This window comes from Artemia franciscana, chromosome 5, assembly GCF_032884065.1.
Source record: "Artemia franciscana chromosome 5, ASM3288406v1, whole genome shotgun sequence".
In the NCBI taxonomy this organism is placed as follows: Eukaryota; Metazoa; Arthropoda; class Branchiopoda; order Anostraca; family Artemiidae; genus Artemia; species Artemia franciscana.
Window position 1 is genome coordinate 4,570,827 of NC_088867.1, and position 12,264 is coordinate 4,583,090.

Genomic DNA, 12,264 nt, shown 5'->3' on the forward strand with positions numbered 1-12,264 from the left:
GGAGTAATTTCTGTTTGTTTTAAGTTTTAATGTTGCTCCTTACTTTCATTTTAAAAAACTTGTTTTTTTTATTTAATATATAAAGGCTCTGATTTGAAATGGACTATTTGCAACGCTCATAACATTGCCGCTTAGGATGGATAGATCATGCTACCCCGGAGATATGCTTTTTGGACTCTGATTAAAATTGGTATCTCAGTTCAGATTTAAGCGGTTATCTTTGAATTTTGGTCAGGTCTTACGTGGGGTGGCAACGAGACCGAAGTAACAGGATAAGATCACGCTTTTTCATCATTTGGGAGAGGGTGTTGAAATGTCGATTAAAGGCATGGGCGCCCATAAGGCTAATTTTTGAGGGGCTTACCTGGTCTAATTGGCACTTTCAATGCTATATAAGTGAAATATCAAAACAAAATATGAAAATTTATGGTAGCGTTATTAATCCGAGGGGGGCTGGCAACCCCTACCCCTTTTATGGGCGCCCATGATTAGAGGGTTATCTGATGTTGTAATTTTACTAGCACATTTTCGTTCGAAATTACTCATTTTTTTAGGTTCATTCCAATTTAGTGAGACCACATGGGAAAATCTAACAATTTACTTTTTGTGAGAATCTCCAGGCTTGATGAAAGTTATGCATCATTAAATATTCACTCTTTACCTATACCAAGAATTAAGGGTGGCTTACAAGGTTTTTCGAGGGGGGGAATGAAAATAACTCACAAATTAGTTTTTATGCCTAGATAGGTGAGTATTTCAGATTTTGCAGTTATCTTTTTCTTTTTTGTAACACAATCAGTATAGAGGGAGGATATATATATATATATATATATATATATATATATATATATATATATATATATATATATATATATATATATATATATATATATATATATATATATATATATATATATATATATATATATATATATATATATATATATATATATATAATATATATATATATATATATATATATATATATATATAATATATATATATATATAATATATATATATATATAATATATATATATAATATATATATATATATATATATATATATAATATATATATATATATATATATATATATATATATATATATATATATATATATATATATATATATATATATATATATATATATATATATATATATATATATATATATATATATATATATATATATATATATATATATATATATATATATATATATATATGTGTATATATATATATATATATATATATATATATATATACACATATATGTGTGTCATGTCATAATCAATGAGAAAAACATTTAATTGGCAATGAACAATTGGAAAGAATTGTGGTTTTTCCTTCCTCTTGAACCGCCCACGCATCCGAAGGCAATTCTCGACTCTGAGAAAAACGTGTATATAACCATATAACACATTTTAAAAAGTATTTAAACGATAATTCAAAAACAGGTTCTCATATTAGATTGGCTAAAAACCAGTTGAAATGATTGAACAGTAGAACTTGAAGCAGAATCAGTTAGACAGACAGTACGGTTACTTAAATAATCAATAATCACTGTGTATAGTAACTCAAGTGATCATAGTATCAAGATAACCATAGTTGGTAAGTCATATTTACTGTATTCATCCCGTCTTGGCACTTTCTCTAGAGCACAGGACCCAGAACTGCAGAAAACTCTACGTTGTAGCCAATGTTCACAATGAGCCAATGTTAATAGTTCTCCATATTTCTTTACGTGTATTTTTTCTGCCTTGGGAAGGGGTGGATGGCTTAATTTTACCTTTGTCCCTGAACTCGTATTTATGAGCTAGGACTGTAGAAAACCACTACTTTGAGTTAACGAGAGAACACATCTTCTTCCTTCATATATATTTCAGATACTGTTTTCTGTTTTGGGAAGCGGGGAACCTAACTCTAATATTGTCCCTGAACTCGTATCTAGGAGCTAGGACTGTAGAAAACCTCTATTTTTGGAGTTAATGAAAGAACACATCTTCTTTCTTCATATATATTTCAGACATTGTTTTCTGTTTTGGGAAGGGGGAACATAACTCTAACATTGTTTCTGAACTCGTATCTAGGAATTAGGGCTGTAGAAAACCTCCATTTTAGAGTTGGTATATGAAAAAAAAAACACATCTTCATTTTTCATGTATATTTCAGATAATACTTCCTGCCTTGTGAAAGGGGAGTGTTATGACAAAGCCAAGCTGTTAAATGCTTTACATACATGCTAGTTTCCAAGGTCATACCAAACGTGGGGGGACTACTACCCAATCGACCTAGTGGCGTTTTAGAGGGGGCGAAATATGTTTTTTTAAGTATATTTAGAGGGGGGCAATTTTCTCATTTTTTCAATAAAGATAACCAAAAAAACTTCCAATGAAAACGCCCCAAAAGAAATTTTTTTTTCAAAACCTAAGGGGTACAAAAATCAACGGGAAACATACCTCACCTGCTCCTTGCCAATCAACGCCACTGCCCTGACCCCTTGCTAAAAGCCCACCAAAAGTAAAAAAGATAAAATAATGGCTACTGCTGGAGTTTTGTGTACCAACTGTGTTTCAAAATTCAGAAAAAAATTTCAAAGTTACTGAAAATTTTCCAGAAATTTGATTGTGGTCTTGTTGGGTTGACCTAAGGCTACTTTATCTAAAATCGAGCAAACCTAATTCTAAGGATTCATTTCCAAACCATGGTGATAAACAGTTATCAATTGTAGCCTGATTGGGCTGCCCTGAGGCTTCTATATCTAAAATCAAGCAAACCTAATTCCAAGGATTCATTTCCAGACAATCGTGATAAAAAGTTATAGATTATGACCTGATTTGGCTGACCTGAGGCTTCTATATCTTAAATCAAGCAACTTAAATCCACGGATTCATTTCCAAACCATTGTGATATACAGCTATCGTTTGAAAACGCGTACTGTTTTCTTTAGAGCGCAAGCTAAACTTTAATATAAAGAGACAGGGGTTGAGGGGGAGCAACGCCTCATATTTAGGATAATTAATGTTTCTTTTCAGTCTTCAGGTTGATCCCCATCTATAGATTGAGTTCTAAAGCATACTGCATTGTTTGAATCATAAAAAATCAGCATTAAAATACGATACTTTTGATGTAACTATTGGTATAAATTCCATTTTTTTTAGCCTGGTCGCTCCTTACTACAGTTCGTTGCCACGAACTGTTTGATATTGCACTGTTTAAATATATAGAAAAAAACTTTTTCGCATGCCGACCAATGGTCGGCGGTTGCGCAAGTACTGGTCTCCTGATTCATAGCCTTCGGCCGGGATTGTAATGCGTGGTTGGGGGCAAATTACCCGACGTCTCTCATGTTTTTCCCCAGATTTCTCCAGGTACCCATTTAGAGCTGGGTCAACTTTCGCTGAGCTTATAGAGTCACACCGTCGAGCCCCGTTTCGAACCAAATAACTACCGACACCAAGCCTCGAACCCCTGTTCTCAGGATTTCAAAGTCCAGTGCACTAACCACTCGGCTAGGACGATTCAAATGATAGTAATTACAAAAAATTGTTCCCAAACAAATACTTATTTCCTGGAGCTATCGAAAAGGAACGCTCTTGCCTTAAATTGAGTTCTTAGTAGATTTCACTATTCAACAGGGTTTTGTTGTCTTGTCCGCACAATGACTCATACCCCGAGTGAAAGTATCCCTCGCTCTCTCCTTTTCCAGGATGGATTTTTCCCTGTCCAAGAGTAATATATAACCTATTTCTTTTCTGGGTGACAATTTATGATAAAATATTATTGTTTTTAATGATATAGTCTTCAGTCGTTATTGTCTTTGTCCTCACTGGCATAATGGAACTTAAGTTATTCTGTTTAATTTTAGCAAAGAAGAATTAGCTGTATCGGGGTTAAGTCTCTTTTTTCAAGGCACATGCAAAGGAGTTAAGTTTTATTCATCGGGGATTTTAATTTGCAGTTAAATAAAAAAAAAGTTTTTCTACTGAAAGTAAGGAGAAACAATTAGACATAAAACAAACAGAAATTATACCGCATCTGAGGGGAGGATGGATTGCCCCTTTCTCAATACCTCGCTCTTCATGCTAAAAAAAAAAAAAATGCTTCATGCTGTAAAAAAAAAAGCTTCTTATTCTAATTAAAATCTAATTAATTAGAAAATTATTCTAATTTATTCCTGAATGTGTTTCAGGAGTCGTTCTCATATAATTGGGACAAAAAAAAAATCAAACAATAGCGTAAAGAGCGAGGTGTTGATGAAGAGCAACCCCCCTCATATACAAAATAATCTATTGTCGTTATAAGTTTCAATGTTGCTCCTTGTTTTCGGGTTGAAAAAAATTTTTACATTTTTAATTTCTCATCGTTTTTCAAGTAATGCTGATAGTACAGTCAATTTAAGGTTTAACCTCAAACAAATTGCAATTTTGGTACCATTCGAAGCGGAAAAAATTCTCAACAACACATAAAAAATCGGTCAAAATCAGACGAGACAAAATTGACCGATTTTCGTCTTTTCTTCTAAAATGTCAACTTTTCAAAAATCAAATTAATTTGCACGTATAAAAAGTCGGTAATAGGCAAATCTGGTAGGCAGATCACGAATATGAACTTTGTTTTTGTTTTTAACGCTCGATTTTAGTTCTCCCTTCCCTCCCACCCCTAAATCGCGCGTCAATATAAGTCTGAGAACAACATTACCCGAAGGTGAATCCATACAGAAAAACCGGACTGCTGATGCAGAGAAGAAGTCGTGTCCATGTCAATTTAACCAAACCCCACCTCCCATACCCTTCACCCTAGACATGACCATCCCAATTTTTTTTAATCCAATAAGCAACTCCTTAAATCACAGGTATTTTAACATTGCAAAAGGAATAGAGCTTCATCACATTTATCTAAATCGTATCCTGCGCCACTTTTTGATAATTCTGGCAAGTTCCGAAAGCCAAATAAACCAGAGCTGGCAAAAGCTATCAATCGACTTTCAGAAAATGATACTATTAGGGATAAGCTTAGTCTCACCGGACAGGAAGTGAATTAAAATCAAGTAGGTGCGGGCATCAAGCCATGGTTAATTGTAGCATAAGCCAAGATAGATAGTCCAAGTGAGTGAGAGGCAAATATGGCAGAAGCCCTATTTAGGATTCTATAAAAATGAAGTCATATCATTTGCTGATGGATAAGTTTATCTATCTGTTTAGCCCAGAAATGAGACTGGCCACCAAAAAAGAGAAATCTCTCTCGTGCAAAGAGAATAAAGCCCCTTTCGGCAATGAACTTCCTGATTATTTACGAGGCAAAGGTCAGAGAACCATCCAAACTAAAGCTGATATTGAATTGCTTATTGTGTTTAGAGCGGTTGAGTGTTCGAAAACTGAAGACACAGTAGCTATCGGTTAAGATACCGACTTGTTGGTGTTGTTACTTTATACAAGGTCTGCCTGCACAGTGAGCCTAAGCCAAGAGCTTTAGGTGTAACTTGGGACATCAAAGCCATTATTAAGAATATTGAGACTGAAACCAGCAAGCTGCTTCCTTTTGCTAACGCAATTCTTGGCTGCGACACAAATTCCCTTCTACACGGACCTGGCAACGGATTGCAAGGTGGGAAATCAACTGACATTCTTGACAGTTAACTAGTCTTTCAGCAAAATGAAGCAACGTCCACAACTTTCGCCCATTCGCAGAATCTACCTCTTTCTTTAACAGCAGCAAAATTTTACTCTTTCCAAACCTATGTTCTACGAGATTGAGTTGGGCTTCAGAGCACTGCCCTTGATGGTGAGAATTGGGGACGAAAGCTCAGAACGGTGCGCTGTACCCGGACCTCGCAGATCTTGCAACGGCACCAGAGAAAATTCTCACAGTTGTGAAGTGTGGTTGTGAGGGATCCAGTGATAGTGACCTTTGAAGCTGTCATCGAAATGGCAACGAATGCAAAATTGCTTGCAAATCCTGCAAAGGAACTAGTAGCTCTATTGCTCAGGTCCAAATTGAAGATGAAGAAGACATATGATTAATTAAATGAATGTGATGAATCTCTAATCCTTTTGTAATTTCAAATTACCAGTGACTTTTTGTTCAACTTAAAAACAATTGTGAGAGACAGCTTATTGTATTCTCAGAATTTGGGGTGGTCAAGTTTAGGGTGGAGGGTGTGAGAGGTGGGGGTCAGGTAAATCGACTGGGACACGACTTCTTCTATTCATTAGCGGCCAAATTTTTTCCTGTATGGATTCAACTTCGCGTAACTTTATTCACAGACTAATATCGACACTTGATTTATAGGCGGGAAGGGGGGGGGGGGGTGCGAACATGAGCGTTCGAAACAAACAAAGTGCATATTCGTGATCTAAATACCACATTTACCTATTACCAACCTTCTATACGTCCCAATTAAGTTGCTTTCTAAAACGTCGTCATTTTAGAAGAAAAGACAACAACTGTCAATTTCGCCTCGTCCGATTTTGGTCGAATTTTTTATATGTTGTAGAGAATTTTTTTCGGTTCCAATGATACCAGAAAAAAGCTTCTGCAATTGGTTTGACGTAGCCCCTTAAATTAACTTATATTGAACGTAGCCTAATACGAGGAATCCAGCTTCCCTTCATGGAAAATTCCCTCTCCTTTTAAAAAGTGAAGTTCCGTAAAAAATCCCCCTCACCCCAGAAAATCCCACCGGACAATTTCATTCTCGCTGAAAATCCACTAGGGAAATTTCTTGCGGATGATTCCGCCTGATAAATTCTTCTAGCATACTTCCCTTTCAAAAATACTTGAATTTCTGATCGTTTTTCAAATGATGTCAGATATCCCCATCCGTAGAAAATTGGTTCCGGAAATCCCCCGCCACCAGTGGACTGTTGCTCCCGCAGAAAATTCCCCCAAGGAGAATTTCTCCCATGGATAATTCCCCCTCCCCATGGAAAACGCCTCTAGACATCCCCGAATCCGACAAAAATTTCCCCCGGAACAACTCCACATGTTAAACTTAGTCGGAAAAGACAAAGTAAGCCAAATAAAAAGAATTTTGTAAAGGAATTCTGACAAATTCTCCCAATGTTGAATTTTCTCTGGAAAGATCATCCCAGGATAAGCCCCTCCTAACGGAAAATTGCCACCGTAGTTAATCCCACCAAGCAGAAAAATCCCCACCTCCCAAAGAAAGATGTCTGTATACTCTCAATAACAATTACTATGCATAAACAATAGGTTAATTTCTTAATTAACAGCCCATTCTCCAGGTCCTGTGGAGATCTTATTATCCCCAAAGGCATAGTTATTGGACCTTTCAACTATGCTGAACAAAATGATTGTTTCGAAATTTTGATTGGACGACTTTGGGGAAAATGGGGGCGTGGATAGCTGCCCTCCAATCTTTTTGGTTACTTAAAAAAGACGCTAGAACTTTCATTTTCCGACGAAATGAGCCCTTTCCCAATCTTCAAGGATCACTAGTTCGATATAATAACTCCTGGAAAAAAAAACTAAACAAACAAAACCTTTTACTAAATAAACGTGATCTTTCTTCTGGCAAAAAAAAAATGCAAAATTTCCCATTATTTGTATATAAAAGCTTGAAACCTCTACAGTAGGGTCCCTGATACGCTGAATCTGATGGTATAATTTTCATTAAGATCGCTTGACGTTTTGGGATTGTTTCCTCTTTTTACAAAATCCGACAGACTTTTTAACTTTTTATGGTTAACGTTAAATTTAATGAACTTCAGATATTTCAAATCAGTATAAAAATCGACTCGTTTGACGTATCTACCGTTATCAAAACTTTGTTTTTAAAATGTCGGTTACTATTGAATCGTGTCGCTCCTTACTTACAGTTCGTCACCACAAACTTTTTGATTGTTGTTCCCTTTGTTTGCTTATTAAGAATGCATCTCTTTTTGAATTTGCTTCTCCCTTTCACTTGTCTGCTCGAGTAATGTTTTGAAAGAAGATTTGAAACAAGTTTTACAGAAAATAGTCTTTGGCAAGATTGACACACATGTATATTGGGAATATTTTTGCAGGAGGGGGAGGATTCAAAGCGTTATTTAGAGAGCAAAAATTTTCTCAAAAATGCAAAATCAGATTTAGGATCCCTGCACACTGTGGCGTATCCAAAGATACAGTCAGCTAGGGAAGGCAAGGCGGGAAACACAAATCACAGGGTAGCCCCCTGTGAATTGTGTTTCCTACCCTCCCTTCCCTAGCTTGATTCCCTAGCGGGACTGAGTCCCCCCTGAAACTTTTTTCCGACTCATAAAAACGTAGCAAAGATTCATATAAACAAATGTTGAAGTTTTTTTTTTTTTAATTTGTAACATACCCTCCCTCCAACAAAATCCTGGATACACCCTTGGAGGTAGCACTTGTATTTTCGAGCGAATGCTTAGTTAAATTTATACAACCTGTCAAGCCCCCAAAAATAAAATTCATATAACTTGCAATAGTTCATTCTTTCACTGATTAACAATGACTCACGACTACAAATGTCCTTGCATCAGTAGTCGTAATAGCCTATTCTAAAAAACGGGAAATTCTGTCAATTTCACCGAAGTAAAATCGCTAAATTACCGAGGCAAATGATACAGGGATTTCGGAAAGCATCACGAAAGGTATGTGCGTAGAGGGGGTAGAGAGGTTGATTTTCACAATGTTACCTTATCTTGGTATAGTTCTAAATATAATTCCCACACTTTCCATGTAATTTATCCGTTTTTGCTGTTTTAGCAAATTAAAGCACTTAGGATATAGCCTTACTCATAAACAACTGGTACAGGGATTAATACCTAGCCAAATTCCTAGAATTTTACTCCCTAGTAAATTCTTTTTCTTAGGCGGCAAACTCGGTCAAACGCAAAGGTATCAGTTTTCTTCGTCGCTTCAACTAAACAAACACAAGAAAGTTGAACTTAAGGGGTTTCTCACTCAAAATTACGATTAGGCGCAGGCTATCCTTAGCAATTCTTCTTTTAATTATTTATACAATATAATTTTTTATATGTATTTATTAACCAGCAGTTTGATGTATGCACACTACTTATTCTCTAGACTCTGTTTAAACCGGTTACAACTAACTAATACTTGACTGAATCGCTCCTGAACAATCCGAGTGTTTAGTCCCTTGGTGTAATTTATGCATTCTCACACGTTCCGATTACAGCTGAATTTAGTCTTTTGAGGGCAATTTTTGGCTTCGGAACACAAATATGTAAAGTACTTGAAGGGACTGCAGCCAGGAAGTATATAGTATAGAATCTATTTTTTTGCTCTATTTTTTGATACCCCACAACAACAGTGTCAAGTATAGCAATCTAGAATACAAACCCGAAACAGGTTTTATAATTATTTTGGAATTGTAAAAAAAATTTCGGCTTTAAGATTTGAATAGATCAAAATATTCACCAGATTTGTTTTTATTTCTATCGACATAGAAACCACCAAAATCACTAATTCAGGAACGTCAGGCAAACTCCAAATGTTTAACATGGGAGGTACAGGAGGATTTCTTGAGAGTGCGTCCTGCCTTAAGAATATCATCTCAAAATGTACACACACCAGAGAGAGTGACCTTTGCAATGATGTTATATTTAGATATAACGATTACATAATTGATAAACTTCCACCACTTGGATACCCATTATCCAATACCCTTGGATACCATAAATTACCCATTTATTGCTGTCCTGACTGGGGGAAACATTAAGTCACATAGGCTTACATATAACTTTAGACATAGATCATGTTGATTGATTATTTCCAAGAATTGAATAGCCTGCTTTTTATTCTAGGTGCGGAGAATGATCACCTTGTTTTTACTCTACATATCAATTCATACAACAGTATGCTTTACGAGTTGGGGAGATTATAAAGCATCGCTGAATTGGACCTTCAAAACCCAAGAGGAGGAAGTATTCAGAAAAAGTGAATACGAGACAAGTATAAAAGATATTCTTGGATACTTACAATTCAGTCAACAAGATAAAGCCTTGAGACTAACAGTCAACAAGCTCGCCCTTCTAAGCAAACCAGAAAGGGACTTCCTCAAAGGTACAAGGATACCAAAAGGCGTGAAGCCAAAAAAATCTAAAGGGTTCCGGCCGAAGACATCATTACCAAGTTATGTGGATTATCGAAATTCTAGCTGTATGCCGCCAGTAAAAGACCAAGGAATATGTGGCAGTTGTTGGGCATTTTCAGCAACTTCAACAGTCGAATATTATAATTGTAAACGTTTTCGACGACTTGCAAGACTTAGTGAACAAAACTTAGTAGATTGCAACGATGTAAACAATAACTGCTTCGGTGGTTTTTACACTGGTGCTTGGGATTACATTCGAAACCTTGGACAATGTCGTGAATCGACATATGCCTATGTATCTGGAGAATCAGGGTTGCCAGAATCATGTAAAAGATCTATTTGCAATATAGGTGGCTACGTTCGGTCTTACAAGGCTATAGAAAGTGACGCAGTTGCAATGGCAGACATTGTTGCCAACGTTGGACCGATAAGTGTAGCTATAGATGCAAGTTTATCCTCTTACGATTTTTATTCAAGTGGTGTTTATCGCGACCCCAAATGTACAAAAAATGTGAATCATGCAATGGTGATTGTGGGATATGGTAAAACGTCTGATGGTATTGATTACTGGATTGTTAGAAATTCTTGGGGAAAATGGTGGGGTGAGGAAGGATACATGCTAATTGAACGAGGAGTGAATATGTGTGGTATAGAGGAGTACCCATTTTATCCTCTTCTGTAGGTTTTAAAATCTCTATATTTCACAAACAATTATTTAATAAAAATATTTTTTTATTTTTTACTTGTTCAGTGCTATAATACGAAATAGTTTTCGGACAGTGCATTGGACACTTTAAAAAACAAACATTTTGGCAACACGTCCGGGTGGCAGCGGTAGCTAGCAACTTAGTAAGAGATGATCACGTCCCTAAATAACAAGAGCCAAGAGCTCAAATGGTATGAGCTCTAACAAAATTCTAAGAATCAATAGATTGATTTAAAAAGAAAATCAGAGGCTTAATGCCTGCCGGAATTTAAAATAAGAGCTCTGAGTCACGATGTCTTTCTAAATATTAAAATTCATTAAGATCTGATCACCCACTCGTAAGTTATAAATACCTCATTTTTTCTAATTTTTCCTCTCTTTATAGCCCCCCAGATGGTCGAATCTGAAAAAACGACTTTATCAAGTCAATTTGTGCAGCTCCCTGACACGCCTACCAATTTTCATCGTCCTAGCACGCCCAGAAGCACCGAACTTGCCAAAGCACTGAACCCCTCCCCCCAACTCCCCCAAAGAGAGCGAATCCAGTACGGCTACGTCAATCACGTATCTACGACATTTGCTTATTCTATCCACCAAGCTTCATCCCGATTCCTCCACTCTAAGCGTTTTCCAAGATTTCCGATTTCCCCTCCAACTCTCCCCAATGTCAACAGATCTGGTCGGGATTTGAAAAAAGAGCTCTGAGACATGAATTCCTTCTAAATATCAAATTTCATTAAGATCCGATCCGATTACCCGTTCTTAAGTTAAAAATACTTCAATTTTTCTAATTTTTCCAAATTAACACCCCCCAGCTCCTCCAAAGAGAACGGATCCGTTCCAATTTATGTCAATCACGTATCTAGAACTTGTGCTTATTCTTCCCATCAAGTTTCATCCCGATCTCTTCACTCTAAGCGTTTTCCAAGATTTCTGTTTCCCTCTTCGAACCCCCTATGTCCCCGGATTCAAGCCGAGTCGAAAATGGAGCACCTGAGACATAAGATCCTTCTATGTATCAAGTTTCATTCAGATCCGTTCACCTATTCGCAAGATAAAAATGCCCCAATTTTCAAGTTTTCCAAGAATTCCAGTTTCCCCCTCCAACACCCCCCAATGTCACAGGATCTGGTCGGAATTTAAAATAAGAGCTTTAAAGCACAATACCCTTCTAAATATGAACTTTCATTAAGATCTGATCACCCGTTCGTAAGTTACAAATACCTCATTTTTCTGAACTACCCCCCTCCCCAACTCCACCAAAGAGAGCGGATCCGGTCCGGTTATTTCAGTCACGTATTTTCGACTTGTTTTTATTCTTCCCATCTAGTTTCATCCTGATCTCTCCGCTTTAAGTATTTTCTAAGATTTCCGGTCCCCTCCCCCACCTACCCCCGCAATGACGCTGGATCCGGTTGAGATTTAAAATAAGAGATCTGAGTTACGAGGTCCTTCTAAATATGAAGTTTCATG

The 12,264-nt window shown here is 36.6% G+C and overlaps 2 protein-coding genes across 3 annotated transcripts in view; one reads left to right on the plus strand and one right to left on the minus strand.

The window, feature by feature from the left end:
* LOC136026903 (serine/threonine-protein kinase SIK3-like) overlaps window positions 1-12,264 on the minus strand; it is a 136,123-nt gene that overhangs the window by 78,993 nt on the left and 44,866 nt on the right. The window lies entirely within an intron of this gene.
* LOC136026904 (uncharacterized) lies at window positions 1,477-10,823 on the plus strand. The gene is made up of 2 exons (XM_065703727.1): window positions 1,477-1,612; window positions 9,796-10,823. The coding sequence occupies exon 2, from the start codon at window positions 9,805-9,807 to the stop codon at window positions 10,765-10,767; it is 963 nt and encodes a 320-aa protein (XP_065559799.1). The 5' UTR covers window positions 1,477-1,612; window positions 9,796-9,804; the 3' UTR covers window positions 10,768-10,823.